At 32.0% G+C, this 18,709-nt stretch overlaps 13 protein-coding genes and 4 pseudogenes across 13 annotated transcripts; 8 read left to right on the top strand and 9 right to left on the bottom strand.

Moving 5' to 3' along the window:
* Positions 1–1,257: 1,257 nt before the first annotated feature.
* LOC126766841 (histone H4) lies at positions 1,258–1,650 on the bottom strand. Its single transcript, XM_050484533.1, has one exon. It carries the CDS (start codon positions 1,576–1,578, stop codon positions 1,267–1,269), a length of 312 nt encoding a protein of 103 aa, XP_050340490.1. The 5' UTR covers positions 1,579–1,650; the 3' UTR covers positions 1,258–1,266.
* Positions 1,651–1,833: 183 nt separating this feature from the next.
* Positions 1,834–2,353, top strand: LOC126766829 (histone H3). Its single transcript, XM_050484522.1, has one exon. It carries the CDS (start codon positions 1,901–1,903, stop codon positions 2,309–2,311), a length of 411 nt encoding a protein of 136 aa, XP_050340479.1. The 5' UTR covers positions 1,834–1,900; the 3' UTR covers positions 2,312–2,353.
* A 424-nt stretch (positions 2,354–2,777) lies between these two features.
* LOC126766835 (histone H2A-like) lies at positions 2,778–3,245 on the bottom strand. The gene has a single exon (XM_050484528.1). It carries the CDS (start codon positions 3,213–3,215, stop codon positions 2,844–2,846), a length of 372 nt encoding a protein of 123 aa, XP_050340485.1. The 5' UTR covers positions 3,216–3,245; the 3' UTR covers positions 2,778–2,843.
* Positions 3,246–3,472: 227 nt separating this feature from the next.
* On the top strand, positions 3,473–3,940 carry LOC126766834 (histone H2B-like). Its single transcript, XM_050484527.1, has one exon. The coding sequence runs from the start codon at positions 3,521–3,523 to the stop codon at positions 3,893–3,895; it is 375 nt and encodes a 124-aa protein (XP_050340484.1). The 5' UTR covers positions 3,473–3,520; the 3' UTR covers positions 3,896–3,940.
* A 473-nt stretch (positions 3,941–4,413) lies between these two features.
* LOC126766825 (histone H1-like) lies at positions 4,414–5,244 on the bottom strand (annotated as a pseudogene).
* A 926-nt stretch (positions 5,245–6,170) lies between these two features.
* LOC126766840 (histone H4) lies at positions 6,171–6,603 on the bottom strand. The gene has a single exon (XM_050484532.1). It carries the CDS (start codon positions 6,528–6,530, stop codon positions 6,219–6,221), a length of 312 nt encoding a protein of 103 aa, XP_050340489.1. The 5' UTR covers positions 6,531–6,603; the 3' UTR covers positions 6,171–6,218.
* Positions 6,604–6,852: 249 nt separating this feature from the next.
* On the top strand, positions 6,853–7,308 carry LOC126766830 (histone H3). Its single transcript, XM_050484523.1, has one exon. It carries the CDS (start codon positions 6,856–6,858, stop codon positions 7,264–7,266), a length of 411 nt encoding a protein of 136 aa, XP_050340480.1. The 5' UTR covers positions 6,853–6,855; the 3' UTR covers positions 7,267–7,308.
* A 435-nt stretch (positions 7,309–7,743) lies between these two features.
* On the bottom strand, positions 7,744–8,263 carry LOC126766839 (histone H2A-like). The gene has a single exon (XM_050484531.1). The coding sequence runs from the start codon at positions 8,170–8,172 to the stop codon at positions 7,813–7,815; it is 360 nt and encodes a 119-aa protein (XP_050340488.1). The 5' UTR covers positions 8,173–8,263; the 3' UTR covers positions 7,744–7,812.
* Positions 8,264–8,432: 169 nt separating this feature from the next.
* Positions 8,433–8,893, top strand: LOC126766836 (histone H2B). Its single transcript, XM_050484529.1, has one exon. It carries the CDS (start codon positions 8,477–8,479, stop codon positions 8,846–8,848), a length of 372 nt encoding a protein of 123 aa, XP_050340486.1. The 5' UTR covers positions 8,433–8,476; the 3' UTR covers positions 8,849–8,893.
* A 483-nt stretch (positions 8,894–9,376) lies between these two features.
* On the bottom strand, positions 9,377–10,211 carry LOC126766826 (histone H1-like; annotated as a pseudogene).
* Positions 10,212–11,669: 1,458 nt separating this feature from the next.
* On the bottom strand, positions 11,670–12,185 carry LOC126766831 (histone H3-like; annotated as a pseudogene).
* Positions 12,186–12,382: 197 nt separating this feature from the next.
* Positions 12,383–12,773, top strand: LOC126766843 (histone H4). The gene has a single exon (XM_050484536.1). The coding sequence runs from the start codon at positions 12,453–12,455 to the stop codon at positions 12,762–12,764; it is 312 nt and encodes a 103-aa protein (XP_050340493.1). The 5' UTR covers positions 12,383–12,452; the 3' UTR covers positions 12,765–12,773.
* Positions 12,774–13,749: 976 nt separating this feature from the next.
* LOC126766828 (histone H1-like) lies at positions 13,750–14,578 on the top strand (annotated as a pseudogene).
* Positions 14,579–15,052: 474 nt separating this feature from the next.
* Positions 15,053–15,514, bottom strand: LOC126766837 (histone H2B). Its single transcript, XM_050484530.1, has one exon. It carries the CDS (start codon positions 15,467–15,469, stop codon positions 15,098–15,100), a length of 372 nt encoding a protein of 123 aa, XP_050340487.1. The 5' UTR covers positions 15,470–15,514; the 3' UTR covers positions 15,053–15,097.
* A 169-nt stretch (positions 15,515–15,683) lies between these two features.
* LOC126766833 (histone H2A) lies at positions 15,684–16,204 on the top strand. The gene has a single exon (XM_050484526.1). It carries the CDS (start codon positions 15,774–15,776, stop codon positions 16,146–16,148), a length of 375 nt encoding a protein of 124 aa, XP_050340483.1. The 5' UTR covers positions 15,684–15,773; the 3' UTR covers positions 16,149–16,204.
* A 434-nt stretch (positions 16,205–16,638) lies between these two features.
* Positions 16,639–17,157, bottom strand: LOC126766832 (histone H3-like). The gene has a single exon (XM_050484525.1). The coding sequence runs from the start codon at positions 17,086–17,088 to the stop codon at positions 16,681–16,683; it is 408 nt and encodes a 135-aa protein (XP_050340482.1). The 5' UTR covers positions 17,089–17,157; the 3' UTR covers positions 16,639–16,680.
* Positions 17,158–17,339: 182 nt separating this feature from the next.
* LOC126766842 (histone H4) lies at positions 17,340–17,731 on the top strand. Its single transcript, XM_050484535.1, has one exon. It carries the CDS (start codon positions 17,411–17,413, stop codon positions 17,720–17,722), a length of 312 nt encoding a protein of 103 aa, XP_050340492.1. The 5' UTR covers positions 17,340–17,410; the 3' UTR covers positions 17,723–17,731.
* The last annotated feature ends 978 nt before the right edge of the window (positions 17,732–18,709 follow it).

Below are 18,709 nucleotides of genomic sequence, written 5' to 3'. Positions count from 1 at the left end.
AGCACTGATGTACTTTTTAATAGCTAAAAGTGATGAGCCACCACGTTCTTTTAAATTCTTAATTGATGCATCAACCATTTGTTGAGTTGGTGGATGAGTAGGAGCGACTGAAGGCTTTTTTGGCTTAACAGCTTTTTTAGCAGCAACTTTTTTCTCAGAAATAGCAGAAGATCCGGCTACCGGAGAATTAACATTCGTAACAGCAATTGCTTCAGACATTTTCACTTTTATAAACTTTTATTTTGTATTTATTAAATACACACTTTACGCACTAATTTATAGATGAAGTAATACCTTTAAATTGCTATACCTTCTTAAATTGAGAAGCGAGGTGAAAAGATGAGTAACAAAATTGAACGATCCAGTGCAATTTAACATCTCCAACGGACAAACTTTTAAGTTTATTTAATTTACTAAAAATCAAATATTTAATTTAAGAAACCATTTTATACGCAGTTTGATAGCCTAAATGTGTTGCTTTAATATTTTAATGCTCATATTTCTTTACGGTATATATTTTTCATTTAAAATGAAATTTTGTCCAAACTTTGCTCTATAAAAGTCAAAATTTCCCTCTTTAAATTTAATTTTCTCAATTATTTTTAAATCAAACCTTAAAATTATTTTACAAATTTAAAATAATTTATATTAGCAATGATCTAAAGAAGTAATAAGATGTTTTCATTAAGAAATAAATATAAATAAAAAATAAAAAAAAATAACGTGAGGTTATTGTTAGGGCCCTTGTGTTGTTATTCATTAACTATCAAGAGTATATACATGAAAAAGTCACATTTCAATTTAAATGAAGTAAAATAATAGTATGAAAACAAAAAGCGGTTTTATGCGATCAATTCACAATTTGCTAATATATTGTCGGATAAATTTCTACTCAAATCCTATATTAGTAATAATTTTATACTAAACTTACTTACCATACATATGTATATGTATACATCCATACATACATAGGTCCGTAGACAATGTAATTTTTATATTTACTCATATTCCGTTCCAACATACTTCCTCATAAATAATATGAATGCAATATACATATATACATATGTATTTGGATATTTGATAAATAATATTAAATTGGAATGAATGCTAACTACAGGCAAATTAAGAATTGTGACAAAATTACTTTTAGATATGTATTTATTATTTTTCGGTTAATTTATCATTATTTTGAATCTTCGTTTAATTGTATATCGTGGTCCTGAAAAGGACCGTTTTGTTTTTTTTTATATTTGATAGGAAAATTGTTTAACCGCCGAATCCATACAAGGTACGTCCTTGTCTCTTCAAAGCATATACAACATCCATTGCTGTAACTGTCTTCCTTTTAGCGTGTTCAGTATAGGTAACTGCATCACGGATAACATTCTCTAAAAATACTTTTAAGACTCCACGAGTTTCTTCATATATCAAACCAGATATACGTTTTACACCTCCACGACGAGCCAAACGCCGAATAGCAGGCTTAGTGATTCCCTGGATGTTATCACGTAAAACTTTACGATGACGCTTAGCACCACCTTTACCCAAGCCTTTTCCACCTTTGCCGCGACCAGTCATTTTTAACTTTTACACTTTTAACACTTTAACACTTTTACTAGCCGAACACTGCACGCTCTATAGATTTCTGGAGAACTAAGTTATTGCACGTGTATTTATACAAAAGTCAACAACTAACATTGTGACTTACCTATATACAGAAAATTTCATCTCTTTCTAACACATGAATATAGTTAAGACTTCATCCACCCCGATAATATGAACTTTTGAAACGTTCTGAAGTATTTTATTACTTGTGCACAAATTATTAGTGTGTGGTAAAATATATTAGTGCAGTGACTTTTCAGTTAAGGTGAAAATTAAATAAGTGCAGTGAAAAAAAATGGCTCGTACAAAACAAACAGCCCGTAAATCGACTGGTGGTAAAGCACCACGCAAGCAATTGGCAACCAAAGCAGCTCGTAAAAGTGCTCCGGCAACTGGTGGTGTAAAGAAACCTCATCGTTATCGCCCCGGTACAGTTGCATTACGAGAAATTCGTCGTTACCAAAAAAGTACTGAATTATTAATCCGAAAATTGCCATTCCAACGTTTGGTTCGAGAAATTGCTCAAGATTTCAAAACAGATTTACGTTTCCAAAGTTCTGCTGTTATGGCTCTACAGGAAGCAAGTGAAGCATATTTGGTTGGTCTGTTTGAGGATACAAATTTGTGCGCCATTCATGCAAAGCGTGTCACAATTATGCCAAAAGATATTCAATTGGCCAGACGTATTCGTGGAGAACGTGCTTAATTGATTTGAAGAAGATAAATATCCAAACGGTCCTTTTCAGGACCACAATTGCTCAACGAAAGATCAAAATTTTACATATAATGATAAAAATAAATACTTAAACGGTCCTTTTCAGGACCACAATTTCTCAGCAAAAGATTAAAACTTTAAATCTTATGATATACTATGTATATGCTGTAGATAGAAATTAATTTACAAATTAAATTCCGAATAGAATCCACGGAACCTGTACATGTATACCACCATCAAGTTTTTTTCGCTACGAGTATTATCTACCTACTGTATTATACCGTACGCTGTCTCTCCAGATGACTTTACTTATACATTCATGAGTATGAATCTAATATTTGTTGTTGTTGTTATATGTGTATCGTATGCAACCAGTTTTATATAACGAATCAAGTTTTATTACTAATACATATGTAGTTTTTTTTGAAAGTAATATCAACCTCTTTGAATATAAAAGTTTGTCGTCCTGAAAAGGACGGTTTTATTCTTTTTTTTAGATAATATGTCTCTCCGAGATAGAAATTTATGCTTTCTCAGTCTTCTTTGGTAAAAGTACAGCTTGAATATTTGGCAAAACACCACCTTGAGCAATAGTGACTCCAGATAATAGTTTATTCAATTCTTCATCATTACGGATGGCCAATTGTAAATGTCTTGGAATAATTCTTGTCTTTTTGTTATCACGGGCAGCATTACCAGCCAATTCAAGAACTTCAGCTGCCAAATATTCCATAACAGCAGCTAAATATACGGGAGCACCAGCACCAACACGTTCAGCATAATTGCCTTTGCGCAACAAACGGTGTATACGACCGACAGGAAATTGAAGACCAGCACGATTTGAACGCGACTTTGCCTTGCCCTTCACTTTACCACCTTTACCACGTCCAGACATTTTTAAATATAATTTTAGTTAACACACGAAAAGGAAATATGAATCACTACAAGCTTGCACAATGTACACTGCACAATTCACTCACTTTATATAAATTCCTCCAACATACTAACGCTGCTTATATACTTTTTCATTTCACAGTTAAGGTGTATTGACATAACTTCGTGACTCGTCATCTTCACGTGCACCTTTAATCGACTTCGCGAATACTTTATATGAAAAAATGTACTTTAAAGCAACTGCTTTATTGTGAGTATAAAATTTATTTCGCAAAGTGTTAGTGAAAAAGTAAAGTGAGAAAAAACATGCCTCCTAAAACTAGTGGAAAAGCAGCAAAGAAGGCTGGTAAGGCCCAAAAAAATATTACTAAAAACGACAAGAAGAAGAAGCGCAAGAGGAAGGAAAGTTATGCTATTTACATTTATAAAGTGTTGAAGCAAGTACATCCTGATACTGGTATTTCATCAAAAGCCATGAGTATCATGAACAGTTTTGTAAATGATATTTTTGAGCGTATCGCTGCCGAAGCATCGCGTTTAGCTCATTACAATAAACGTTCAACTATCACTAGTCGCGAAATCCAAACTGCTGTACGTTTACTTTTGCCTGGTGAATTAGCCAAACATGCTGCTGTGAGCGAAGGTACCAAAGCTGTCACTAAATACACAAGTTCCAAGTAATTTGTTCAAATGATTAAAAAAAAAATAGCAAAAAGGCCCTTTTCAGGGCCACAACATATAAATTAACAAAGAGATGATTTATGAGTATACAAACACAGTATATGTACTAGTAGATTTGGCCATGCGTTACTGTGGCACTGGTAATACTATCATAATAAACTATTCAATATAGAGTAAGCGTGGGCAATATGGTACACATTTTTTTTGCAAATCTATTTAGTATAGGGTAATCTTAATTATGCCAGCAGCTGTGAAATTCCAAAGAAAATAAAATAAAATAAATATCTAATTGTCACCCTTTGTAAACGTACATTTTTTATTTATGAACTGTTTTACTTATAATGTAATTGAGATATAAACATGATATGTAATTTTTATTGTATACATTGAATGATATATATGAAAACACATAATACATATGTGCACAATCATCATCAATTCATTTAATAATTAAAATTATTTTAATGTTCTTGCTAAAAATCCATTTTTGATCGATATGTTAAACATTTTTGTAGCCCTGAAAAGGGCTTATTTTATTTCTTATTTGCCACATAGTTTTTTTTCTTTTACCTGGGCTTTACTTTTTAGATGGCGCTTTCTTGGCGACTGGCTTTTTATTGACCGCGGCTTTCTTGGTTTTAACACTAGGTGTTTTTGCTTTTAACGCCTTTGCTTTATTTGGAGTCGATTTAGCTTTAGCTGGTTTGGCTTTAACAGATCCAGTCTTTTTTGCATCCTTCGCTTTAGCCTTTTCACTTTTTTCTTCTCTGCTGTTTTCTTGCTAGCAACAGTTTTCTTCACTTTTTTTTCGCCACTTGCTTTCTTACCGCCAACTGCTGCCTTCTTCTTTGACGCCACACCATCTGCCGATTTCTTTTTGGGCTTCTTCTCAATGGATTTCACCGCTTTTGACTTCGATTTACCTTCACCAGATTTACTTGATTTATTGGCAGCCACTGATAATTTAAAAGAACCAGATGCACCCTTTCCTTTAGTTTGAATTAATTTACCACTAGTAACAGCAGATTTCAAATAACGCTTGATAAATGGTGCTAATTTTTGAGCATCACATTTGTATGTAGCACTGATGTACTTTTTAATAGCTAAAAGTGATGAGCCACCACGTTCTTTTAAATTCTTAATTGATGCATCAACCATTTGTTGAGTTGGTGGATGAGTAGGAGCGACTGAAGGCTTTTTTGGCTTAACAGCTTTTTTAGCAGCAACTTTTTTCTCAGAAATAGCAGAAGATCCGGCTACCGGAGAATTAACATTCGTAACAGCAATTGCTTCAGACATTTTCACTTTTATAAACTTTTATTTTGTATTTATTAAATACACACTTTACGCACTAATTTATAGATGAAGTAATACCTTTAAATTGCTATACCTTCTTAAATTGAGAAGCGAGGTGAAAAGATGAGTAACAAAATTGAACGATCCAGTGCAAGTTTTAAGTTTATTTAATTTACTAAAAATCAAATATTTAATTTAAGAAACCATTTTATACGCAGTTTGATAGCCTAAATGTGTTGCTTTAATATTTTAATGCTCATATTTCTTTACGGTATATATTTTTCATTTAAAATGAAATTTTGTCCAAACTTTGCTCTATAAAAGTCAAAATTTCCCTCTTTAAATTTAATTTTCTCAATTATTTTTAAATCAAACCTTAAAATTATTTTACAAATTTAAAATAATTTATATTAGCAATGATCTAAAGAAGTAATAAGATGTTTTCATTAAGAAATAAATATAAATAAAAAATAAAAAAATAACGTGAGGTTATTGTTAGGGCCCTTGTGTTGTTATTCATTAACTATCAAGAGTATATACATGAAAAAGTCACATTTCAATTTAAATGAAGTAAAATAATAGTATGAAAACAAAAAGCGGTTTTATGCGATCAATTCACAATTTGCTAATATATTGTCGGATAAATTTCTACTCAAATCCTATATTAGTAATAATTTTATACTAAACTTACTTACCATACATATGTATATGTATACATCCATACATACATAGGTCCGTAGACAATGTAATTTTTATATTTACTCATATTCCGTTCCAACATACTTCCTCATAAATAATATGAATGCAATATACATATATACATATGTATTTGGATATTTGATAAATAATATTAAATTGGAATGAATGCTAACTACAGGCAAATTAAGAATTGTGACAAAATTACTTTTAGATATGTATTTATTATTTTTCGGTTAATTTATCATTATTTTGAATCTTCGTTTAATTGTATATCGTGGTCCTGAAAAGGACCGTTTTGTTTTTTTTTTATATTTGATAGGAAAATTGTTTAACCGCCGAATCCATACAAGGTACGTCCTTGTCTCTTCAAAGCATATACAACATCCATTGCTGTAACTGTCTTCCTTTTAGCGTGTTCAGTATAGGTAACTGCATCACGGATAACATTCTCTAAAAATACTTTTAAGACTCCACGAGTTTCTTCATATATCAAACCAGATATACGTTTTACACCTCCACGACGAGCCAAACGCCGAATAGCAGGCTTAGTGATTCCCTGGATGTTATCACGTAAAACTTTACGATGACGCTTAGCACCACCTTTACCCAAGCCTTTTCCACCTTTGCCGCGACCAGTCATTTTTAACTTTTACACTTTTAACACTTTAACACTTTTACTAGCCGAACACTGCACGCTCTATAGATTTCTGGAGAACTAAGTTATTGCACGTGTATTTATACAAAAGTCAACAACTAACATTGTGACTTACCTATATACAGAAAATTTCATCTCTTTCTAACACATGAATATAGTTAAGACTTCATCCACCCCGATAATATGAACTTTTGAAACGTTCTGAAGTATTTTATTACTTGTGCACAAATTATTAGTGTGTGGTAAAATATATTAGTGCAGTGACTTTTCAGTTAAGGTGAAAATTAAATAAGTGCAGTGAAAAAAAAAAATGGCTCGTACAAAACAAACAGCCCGTAAATCGACTGGTGGTAAAGCACCACGCAAGCAATTGGCAACCAAAGCAGCTCGTAAAAGTGCTCCGGCAACTGGTGGTGTAAAGAAACCTCATCGTTATCGCCCCGGTACAGTTGCATTACGAGAAATTCGTCGTTACCAAAAAAGTACTGAATTATTAATCCGAAAATTGCCATTCCAACGTTTGGTTCGAGAAATTGCTCAAGATTTCAAAACAGATTTACGTTTCCAAAGTTCTGCTGTTATGGCTCTACAGGAAGCAAGTGAAGCATATTTGGTTGGTCTGTTTGAGGATACAAATTTGTGCGCCATTCATGCAAAGCGTGTCACAATTATGCCAAAAGATATTCAATTGGCCAGACGTATTCGTGGAGAACGTGCTTAATTGATTTGAAGAAGATAAATATCCAAACGGTCCTTTTCAGGACCACAATTGCTCAACGAAAGATCAAAATTTTACATATAATGATAAAAATAAATACTTAAACGGTCCTTTTCAGGACCACAATTTCTCAGCAAAAGATTAAAACTTTAAATCTTATGATATACTATGTATATGCTGTAGATAGAAATTAATTTACAAATTAAATTCCGAATAGAATCCACGGAACCTGTACATGTATACCACCATCAAGTTTTTTTCGCTACGAGTATTATCTACCTACTGTATTATACCGTACGCTGTCTCTCCAGATGACTTTACTTATACATTCATGAGTATGAATCTAATATTTGTTGTTGTTGTTATATGTGTATCGTATGCAACCAGTTTTATATAACGAATCAAGTTTTATTACTAATACATATGTAGTTTTTTTTTGAAAGTAATATCAACCTCTTTGAATATAAAAGTTTGTCGTCCTGAAAAGGACGGTTTTATTCTTTTTTTTAGATAATATGTCTCTCCGAGATAGAAATTTATGCTTTTTTCTCAGTCTTCTTTGGTAAGTACAGCTTGAATATTTGGCAAAACACCACCTTGAGCAATAGTGACTCCAGATAATAGTTTATTCAATTCTTCATCATTACGGATGGCCAATTGTAAATGTCTTGGAATAATTCTTGTCTTTTTGTTATCACGGGCAGCATTACCAGCCAATTCAAGAACTTCAGCTGCCAAATATTCCATAACAGCAGCTAAATATACGGGAGCACCAGCACCAACACGTTCAGCATAATTGCCTTTGCGCAACAAACGGTGTATACGACCGACAGGAAATTGAAGACCAGCACGATTTGAACGCGACTTTGCCTTGCCCTTCACTTTACCACCTTTACCACGTCCAGACATTTTTAAATATAATTTAGTTAACACACGAAAAGGAAATATGAATCACTACAAGCTTGCACAATGTACACTGCACAATTCACTCACTTTATATAAATTCCTCCAACATACTAACGCTGCTTATATACTTTTTCATTTCACAGTTAAGGTGTATTGACATAACTTCGTGACTCGTCATCTTCACGTGCACCTTTAATCGACTTCGCGAATACTTTATATGAAAAAATGTACTTTAAAGCAACTGCTTTATTGTGAGTATAAAATTTATTTCGCAAAGTGTTAGTGAAAAAGTAAAGTGAGAAAAAACATGCCTCCTAAAACTAGTGGAAAAGCAGCAAAGAAGGCTGGTAAGGCCCAAAAAAATATTACTAAAAACGACAAGAAGAAGAAGCGCAAGAGGAAGGAAAGTTATGCTATTTACATTTATAAAGTGTTGAAGCAAGTACATCCTGATACTGGTATTTCATCAAAAGCCATGAGTATCATGAACAGTTTTGTAAATGATATTTTTGAGCGTATCGCTGCCGAAGCATCGCGTTTAGCTCATTACAATAAACGTTCAACTATCACTAGTCGCGAAATCCAAACTGCTGTACGTTTACTTTTGCCTGGTGAATTAGCCAAACATGCTGTGAGCGAAGGTACCAAAGCTGTCACTAAATACACAAGTTCCAAGTAATTTGTTCAAATGATTAAAAAAAAAATAGCAAAAAGGCCCTTTTCAGGGCCACAACATATAAATTAACAAAGAGATGATTTATGAGTATACAAACACAGTATATGTACTAGTAGATTTGGCCATGCGTTACTGTGGCACTGGTAATACTATCATAATAAACTATTCAATATAGAGTAAGCGTGGGCAATATGGTACACATGTTTTTTTTTTTTTGCAAATCTATTTAGTATAGGGTAATCTTAATTATGCCAGCAGCTGTGAAATTCCAAAGAAAATAAAATAAAATAAATATCTAATTGTCACCCTTTGTAAACGTACATTTTTTATTTATGAACTGTTTTACTTATAATGTAATTGAGATATAAACATGATATGTAATTTTTATTGTATACATTGAATGATATATATGAAAACACATAATACATATGTGCACAATCATCATCAATTCATTTAATAATTAAAATTATTTTAATAATGTTCTTGCTAAAAATCCATTTTTGATCGATATGTTAAACATTTTTGTAGCCCTGAAAAGGGCTTATTTTATTTCTTATTTGCCACATAGTTTTTTTTCTTTTACCTGGGCTTTACTTTTTAGATGGCGCTTTCTTGGCGACTGGCTTTTTATTGACCGCGGCTTTCTTGGTTTTAACACTAGGTGTTTTTGCTTTTAACGCCTTTGCTTTATTTGGAGTCGATTTAGCTTTAGCTGGTTTGGCTTTAACAGATCCAGTCTTTTTTGCATCCTTCGCTTTAGCCTTTTCACTTTTTTTCTTCTCTGCTGTTTTCTTGCTAGCAACAGTTTTCTTCACTTTTTTCGCCACTTGCTTTCTTACCGCCAACTGCTGCCTTCTTCTTTGACGCCACACCATCTGCCGATTTCTTTTTGGGCTTCTTCTCAATGGATTTCACCGCTTTTGACTTCGATTTACCTTCACCAGATTTACTTGATTTATTGGCAGCCACTGATAATTTAAAAGAACCAGATGCACCCTTTCCTTTAGTTTGAATTAATTTACCACTAGTAACAGCAGATTTCAAATAACGCTTGATAAATGGTGCTAATTTTTGAGCATCACATTTGTATGTAGCACTGATGTACTTTTTAATAGCTAAAAGTGATGAGCCACCACGTTCTTTTAAATTCTTAATTGATGCATCAACCATTTGTTGAGTTGGTGGATGAGTAGGAGCGACTGAAGGCTTTTTTGGCTTAACAGCTTTTTTAGCAGCAACTTTTTTCTCAGAAATAGCAGAAGATCCGGCTACCGGAGAATTAACATTCGTAACAGCAATTGCTTCAGACATTTTCACTTTTATAAACTTTTATTTTGTATTTATTAAATACACACTTTACGCACTAATTTATAGATGAAGTAATACCTTTAAATTGCTATACCTTCTTAAATTGAGAAGCGAGGTGAAAAGATGAGTAACAAAATTGAACGATCCAGTGCAATTTAACATCTCCAACGGACCAACTTTTAAGTTTATTTAATTTACTAAAAATCAAATATTTAATTTAAGACACCATTTTATACGCAGTTTGATAGCCTAAATGTGTTGCTTTAATATTTTAATGCTCATATTTCTTTACGGTATATATTTTTCATTTAAAATGAAATTTTGTCCAAACTTTGCTCTATAAAAGTCAAAATTTCCCTCTTTAAATTTAATTTTCTCAATTATTTTTAAATCAAACCTTAAAATTATTTTACAAATTTAAAATAATTTATATTAGCATAAGAAAACAGATGGCGAAAAAAAAGTGAAAAACTGTTGCTAATATTAGAATAACTTTTATAGCCATAAATGTCAAATATTTTATATGTATTCATATTCCTGTTTTCCATATATTTTAAATAATATTAAATGCAATATACATTTATACTCAAAATATTTGATAAATAATATTAAATTATATGAATCTTTTTCAACAGAAGAATTGTGACAAAATTACTTTTAATATGTATTTAAGATTTTTCTCAATTTATCACTATTTTGAATCTTCCGTTTAATTGTATATCGTGGTCCTGAAACCGTTTTGTTTTTAATTTGATAATAGGAAAATTGTTTAACAATCCATACAAGTGATTCATGGATGTCCTTGATAAAAATATTTAAAAACTGTCTTCCTTTTAAGAATGAATGTATAAAAACTTGCAAAGGCATTATGCTTCATATATGTAGATATATTTCGTTTATAATATTATCAATTTTGAATACTTAACAAAAAGACATATAACAACAATTGGCAACAAATTTTTTAAACTTTTATTCATAGTAACAAATTCAGGTGAAAAATATAAGTGTACTTTTCAAAGAAAATTTAATCATCTCGGAGAGACAGCATATATCTAAAAAAAAGAAAAAAACCGTCCTTTTCAGGACGACAAACTTTTATATTCAAAGAGGTTGATATTACTTTCAAAAAAAACTACATATGTATTAGTAATAAAACTTGATTCGTTATATAAAACTGGTTGCATACGATACACATATAACAACAACAACAAATATTAGATTCATACTCATGAATGTATAAGTAAAGTCATCTGGAGAGACAGCGTACGGTATAATACAGTAGGTAGATAATACTCGTAGCGAAAAAAACTTGATGGTGGTATACATGTACAGGTTCCGTGGATTCTATTCGGAATTTAATTTGTAAATTAATTTCTATCTACAGCATATACATAGTATATCATAAGATTTAAAGTTTTAATCTTTTGCTGAGAAATTGTGGTCCTGAAAAGGACCGTTTAAGTATTTATTTTTATCATTATATGTAAAATTTTGATCTTTCGTTGAGCAATTGTGGTCCTGAAAAGGACCGTTTGGATATTTATCTTCTTCAAATCAATTAAGCACGTTCTCCACGAATACGTCTGGCCAATTGAATATCTTTTGGCATAATTGTGACACGCTTTGCATGAATGGCGCACAAATTTGTATCCTCAAACAGACCAACCAAATATGCTTCACTTGCTTCCTGTAGAGCCATAACAGCAGAACTTTGGAAACGTAAATCTGTTTTGAAATCTTGAGCAATTTCTCGAACCAAACGTTGGAATGGCAATTTTCGGATTAATAATTCAGTACTTTTTGGTAACGACGAATTTCTCGTAATGCAACTGTACCGGGGCGATAACGATGAGGTTTCTTTACACCACCAGTTGCCGGAGCACTTTTACGAGCTGCTTTGGTTGCCAATTGCTTGCGTGGTGCTTTACCACCAGTCGATTTACGGGCTGTTTGTTTTGTACGAGCCATTTTTTTTCACTGCACTTATTTAATTTTCACCTTAACTGAAAAGTCACTGCACTAATATATTTTACCACACACTAATAATTTGTGCACAAGTAATAAAATACTTCAGAACGTTCATATTACTTCAAAAGTTCATATTATCGGGGTGGATGAAGTCTTAACTATATTCATGTGTTAGAAAGAGATGAAATTTTCTGTATATAGGTAAGTCACAATGTTAGTTGTTGACTTTTGTATAAATACACGTGCAATAACTTAGTTCTCCAGAAATCTATAGAGCGTGCAGTGTTCGGCTAGTAAAAGTGTTAAAGTGTTAAAAGTGTAAAAGTTAAAAATGACTGGTCGCGGCAAAGGTGGAAAAGGCTTGGGTAAAGGTGGTGCTAAGCGTCATCGTAAAGTTTTACGTGATAACATCCAGGGAATCACTAAGCCTGCTATTCGGCGTTTGGCTCGTCGTGGAGGTGTAAAACGTATATCTGGTTTGATATATGAAGAAACTCGTGGAGTCTTAAAAGTATTTTTAGAGAATGTTATCCGTGATGCAGTTACCTATACTGAACACGCTAAAAGGAAGACAGTTACAGCAATGGATGTTGTATATGCTTTGAAGAGACAAGGACGTACCTTGTATGGATTCGGCGGTTAAACAATTTTCCTATCAAATATAAAACGGTCCTTTTCAGGACCACGATATACAATTAAACGAAGATTCAAAATAATGATAAATTAACCGAAAAATAATAAATACATATCTAAAAGTAATTTTGTCACAATTCTTAATTTGCCTGTAGTTAGCATTCATTCCAATTTAATATTATTTATCAAATATCCAAATACATATGTATATATGTATATTGCATTCATATTATTTATGAGGAAGTATGTTGGAACGGAATATGAGTAAATATAAAAATTACATTGTCTACGGACCTATGTATGTATGGATGTATACATATACATATGTATGGTAAGTAAGTTTAGTATAAAATTATTACTAATATAGGATTTGAGTAGAAATTTATCCGACAATATATTAGCAAATTGTGAATTGATCGCATAAAACCGCTTTTTGTTTTCATACTATTATTTTACTTCATTTAAATTGAAATGTGACTTTTTCATGTATATACTCTTGATAGTTAATGAATAACAACACAAGGGCCCTAACAATAACCTCACGTTATTTTTTTATTTTTTATTTATATTTATTTCTTAATGAAAACATCTTATTACTTCTTTAGATCATTGCTAATATAAATTATTTTAAATTTGTAAAATAATTTTAAGGTTTGATTTAAAAATAATTGAGAAAATTAAATTTAAAGAGGGAAATTTTGACTTTTATAGAGCAAAGTTTGGACAAAATTTCATTTTAAATGAAAAATATATACCGTAAAGAAATATGAGCATTAAAATATTAAAGCAACACATTTAGGCTATCAAACTGCGTATAAAATGGTTTCTTAAATTAAATATTTGATTTTTAGTAAATTAAATAAACTTAAAAGTTTGTCCGTTGGAGATGTTAAATTGCACTGGATCGTTCAATTTTGTTACTCATCTTTTCACCTCGCTTCTCAATTTAAGAAGGTATAGCAATTTAAAGGTATTACTTCATCTATAAATTAGTGCGTAAAGTGTGTATTTAATAAATACAAAATAAAAGTTTATAAAAGTGAAAATGTCTGAAGCAATTGCTGTTACGAATGTTAATTCTCCGGTAGCCGGATCTTCTGCTATTTCTGAGAAAAAAGTTGCTGCTAAAAAAGCTGTTAAGCCAAAAAAGCCTTCAGTCGCTCCTACTCATCCACCAACTCAACAAATGGTTGATGCATCAATTAAGAATTTAAAAGAACGTGGTGGCTCATCACTTTTAGCTATTAAAAAGTACATCAGTGCTACATACAAATGTGATGCTCAAAAATTAGCACCATTTATCAAGCGTTATTTGAAATCTGCTGTTACTAGTGGTAAATTAATTCAAACTAAAGGAAAGGGTGCATCTGGTTCTTTTAAATTATCAGTGGCTGCCAATAAATCAAGTAAATCTGGTGAAGGTAAATCGAAGTCAAAAGCGGTGAAATCCATTGAGAAGAAGCCCAAAAAGAAATCGGCAGATGGTGTGGCGTCAAAGAAGAAGGCAGCAGTTGGCGGTAAGAAAGCAAGTGGCGAAAAAAGTGAAGAAAACTGTTGCTAGCAAGAAAACAGCAGAGAAGAAAAAAGTGAAAAGGCTAAAGCGAAGGATGCAAAAAAGACTGGATCTGTTAAAGCCAAACCAGCTAAAGCTAAATCGACTCCAAATAAAGCAAAGGCGTTAAAAGCAAAAACACCTAGTGTTAAAACCAAGAAAGCCGCGGTCAATAAAAAGCCAGTCGCCAAGAAAGCGCCATCTAAAAAGTAAAGCCCAGGTAAAAGAAAAAAAACTATGTGGCAAATAAGAAATAAAATAAGCCCTTTTCAGGGCTACAAAAATGTTTAACATATCGATCAAAAATGGATTTTTAGCAAGAACATTAAAATAATTTTAATTATTAAATGAATTGATGATGATTGTGCACATATGTATTATGTGTTTTCATATATATCATTCAATGTATACAATAAAAATTACATATCATGTTTATATCTCAATTACATTATAAGTAAAACAGTTCATAAATAAAAAATGTACGTTTACAAAGGGTGACAATTAGATATTTATTTTATTTTATTTTCTTTGGAATTTCACAGCTGCTGGCATAATTAAGATTACCCTATACTAAATAGATTTGCAAAAAAAAACATGTGTACCATATTGCCCACGCTTACTATATTGAATAGTTTATTATGATAGTATTACCAGTGCCACAGTAACGCATGGCCAAATCTACTAGTACATATACTGTGTTTGTATACTCATAAATCATCTCTTTGTTAATTTATATGTTGTGGCCCTGAAAAGGGCCTTTTTGCTATTTTTTTTTTAATCATTTGAACAAATTACTTGGAACTTGTGTATTTAGTGACAGCTTTGGTACCTTCGCTCACAGCATGTTTGGCTAATTCACCAGGCAAAAGTAAACGTACAGCAGTTTGGATTTCGCGACTAGTGATAGTTGAACGTTTATTGTAATGAGCTAAACGCGATGCTTCGGCAGCGATACGCTCAAAAATATCATTTACAAAACTGTTCATGATACTCATGGCTTTTGATGAAATACCAGTATCAGGATGTACTTGCTTCAACACTTTATAAATGTAAATAGCATAACTTTCCTTCCTCTTGCGCTTCTTCTTCTTGTCGTTTTTAGTAATATTTTTTTGGGCCTTACCAGCCTTCTTTGCTGCTTTTCCACTAGTTTTAGGAGGCATGTTTTTTCTCACTTTACTTTTTCACTAACACTTTGCGAAATAAATTTTATACTCACAATAAAGCAGTTGCTTTAAAGTACATTTTTTCATATAAAGTATTCGCGAAGTCGATTAAAGGTGCACGTGAAGATGACGAGTCACGAAGTTATGTCAATACACCTTAACTGTGAAATGAAAAAGTATATAAGCAGCGTTAGTATGTTGGAGGAATTTATATAAAGTGAGTGAATTGTGCAGTGTACATTGTGCAAGCTTGTAGTGATTCATATTTCCTTTTCGTGTGTTAACTAAATTATATTTAAAAATGTCTGGACGTGGTAAAGGTGGTAAAGTGAAGGGCAAGGCAAAGTCGCGTTCAAATCGTGCTGGTCTTCAATTTCCTGTCGGTCGTATACACCGTTTGTTGCGCAAAGGCAATTATGCTGAACGTGTTGGTGCTGGTGCTCCCGTATATTTAGCTGCTGTTATGGAATATTTGGCAGCTGAAGTTCTTGAATTGGCTGGTAATGCTGCCCGTGATAACAAAAAGACAAGAATTATTCCAAGACATTTACAATTGGCCATCCGTAATGATGAAGAATTGAATAAACTATTATCTGGAGTCACTATTGCTCAAGGTGGTGTTTTGCCAAATATTCAAGCTGTACTTTTACCAAAGAAGACTGAGAAAAAAGCATAAATTTCTATCTCGGAGAGACATATTATCTAAAAAAAAGAATAAAACCGTCCTTTTCAGGACGACAAACTTTTATATTCAAAGAGGTTGATATTACTTTCAAAAAAAACTACATATGTATTAGTAATAAAACTTGATTCGTTATATAAAACTGGTTGCATACGATACACATATAACAACAACAACAAATATTAGATTCATACTCATGAATGTATAAGTAAAGTCATCTGGAGAGACAGCGTACGGTATAATACAGTAGGTAGATAATACTCGTAGCGAAAAAAACTTGATGGTGGTATACATGTACAGGTTCCGTGGATTCTATTCGGAATTTAATTTGTAAATTAATTTCTATCTACAGCATATACATAGTATATCATAAGATTTAAAGTTTTAATCTTTTGCTGAGAAATTGTGGTCCTGAAAAGGACCGTTTAAGTATTTATTTTTATCATTATATGTAAAATTTTGATCTTTCGTTGAGCAATTGTGGTCCTGAAAAGGACCGTTTGGATATTTATCTTCTTCAAATCAATTAAGCACGTTCTCCACGAATACGTCTGGCCAATTGAATATCTTTTGGCATAATTGTGACCTTTGCATGAATGGCGCACAAATTTGTATCCTCAAACAGACCAACCAAATATGCTTCACTTGCTTCCTGTAGAGCCATAACAGCAGAACTTTGGAAACGTAAATCTGTTTTGAAATCTTGAGCAATTTCTCGAACCAAACGTTGGAATGGCAATTTTCGGATTAATAATTCAGTACTTTTTTGGTAACGACGAATTTCTCGTAATGCAACTGTACCGGGGCGATAACGATGAGGTTTCTTTACACCACCAGTTGCCGGAGCACTTTTACGAGCTGCTTTGGTTGCCAATTGCTTGCGTGGTGCTTTACCACCAGTCGATTTACGGGCTGTTTGTTTTGTACGAGCCATTTTTTTTCACTGCACTTATTTAATTTTCACCTTAACTGAAAAGTCACTGCACTAATATATTTTACCACACACTAATAATTTGTGCACAAGTAATAAAATACTTCAGAACGTTTCAAAAGTTCATATTATCGGGGTGGATGAAGTCTTAACTATATTCATGTGTTAGAAAGAGATGAAATTTTCTGTATATAGGTAAGTCACAATGTTAGTTGTTGACTTTTGTATAAATACACGTGCAATAACTTAGTTCTCCAGAAATCTATAGAGCGTGCAGTGTTCGGCTAGTAAAAGTGTTAAAGTGTTAAAAGTGTAAAAGTTAAAAATGACTGGTCGCGGCAAAGGTGGAAAAGGCTTGGGTAAAGGTGGTGCTAAGCGTCATCGTAAAGTTTTACGTGATAACATCCAGGGAATCACTAAGCCTGCTATTCGGCGTTTGGCTCGTCGTGGAGGTGTAAAACGTATATCTGGTTTGATATATGAAGAAACTCGTGGAGTCTTAAAAGTATTTTTAGAGAATGTTATCCGTGATGCAGTTACCTATACTGAACACGCTAAAAGGAAGACAGTTACAGCAATGGATGTTGTATATGCTTTGAAGAGACAAGGACGTACCTTGTATGGATTCGGCGGTTAAACAATTTTCCTATCAAATATAAAAAAACAAAACGGTCCTTTTCAGGACCACGATATACAATTAAACGAAGATTCAAAATAATGATAAATTAACCGAAAAATAATAAATACATATCTAAAAGTAATTTTGTCACAATTCTTAATTTGCCTGTAGTTAGCATTCATTCCAATTTAATATTATTTATCAAATATCCAAATACATATGTATATATGTATATTGCATTCATATTATTTATGAGGAAGTATGTTGGAACGGAATATGAGTAAATATAAAAATTACATTGTCTACGGACCTATGTATGTATGGATGTATACATATACATATGTATGGTAAGTAAGTTTAGTATAAAATTATTACTAATATAGGATTTGAGTAGAAATTTATCCGACAATATATTAGCAAATTGTGAATTGATCGCATAAAACCGCTTTTTGTTTTCATACTATTATTTTACTTCATTTAAATTGAAATGTGACTTTTTCATGTATGTATATACTCTTGATAGTTAATGAATAACAACACAAGGGCCCTAACAATAACCTCACGTTATTTTTTTATTTTTTATTTATATTTATTTCTTAATGAAAACATCTTATTACTTCTTTAGATCATTGCTAATATAAATTATTTTAAATTTGTAAAATAATTTTAAGGTTTGATTTAAAAATAATTGAGAAAATTAAATTTAAAGAGGGAAATTTTGACTTTTATAGAGCAAAGTTTGGACAAAATTTCATTTTAAATGAAAAATATATACCGTAAAGAAATATGAGCATTAAAATATTAAAGCAACACATTTAGGCTATCAAACTGCGTATAAAATGGTTTCTTAAATTAAATATTTGATTTTTAGTAAATTAAATAAACTTAAAAGTTTGTCCGTTGGAGATGTTAAATTGCACTGGATCGTTCAATTTTGTTACTCATCTTTTCACCTCGCTTCTCAATTTAAGAAGGTATAGCAATTTAAAGGTATTACTTCATCTA

The sequence above is a fragment of the Bactrocera neohumeralis genome, unplaced genomic scaffold (assembly GCF_024586455.1).
Source record: "Bactrocera neohumeralis isolate Rockhampton unplaced genomic scaffold, APGP_CSIRO_Bneo_wtdbg2-racon-allhic-juicebox.fasta_v2 ctg2629, whole genome shotgun sequence".
Lineage (NCBI taxonomy): Eukaryota > Metazoa > Arthropoda > Insecta > Diptera > Tephritidae > Bactrocera > Bactrocera neohumeralis.
This window is presented reverse-complemented; position numbering and strand designations above follow the sequence as displayed.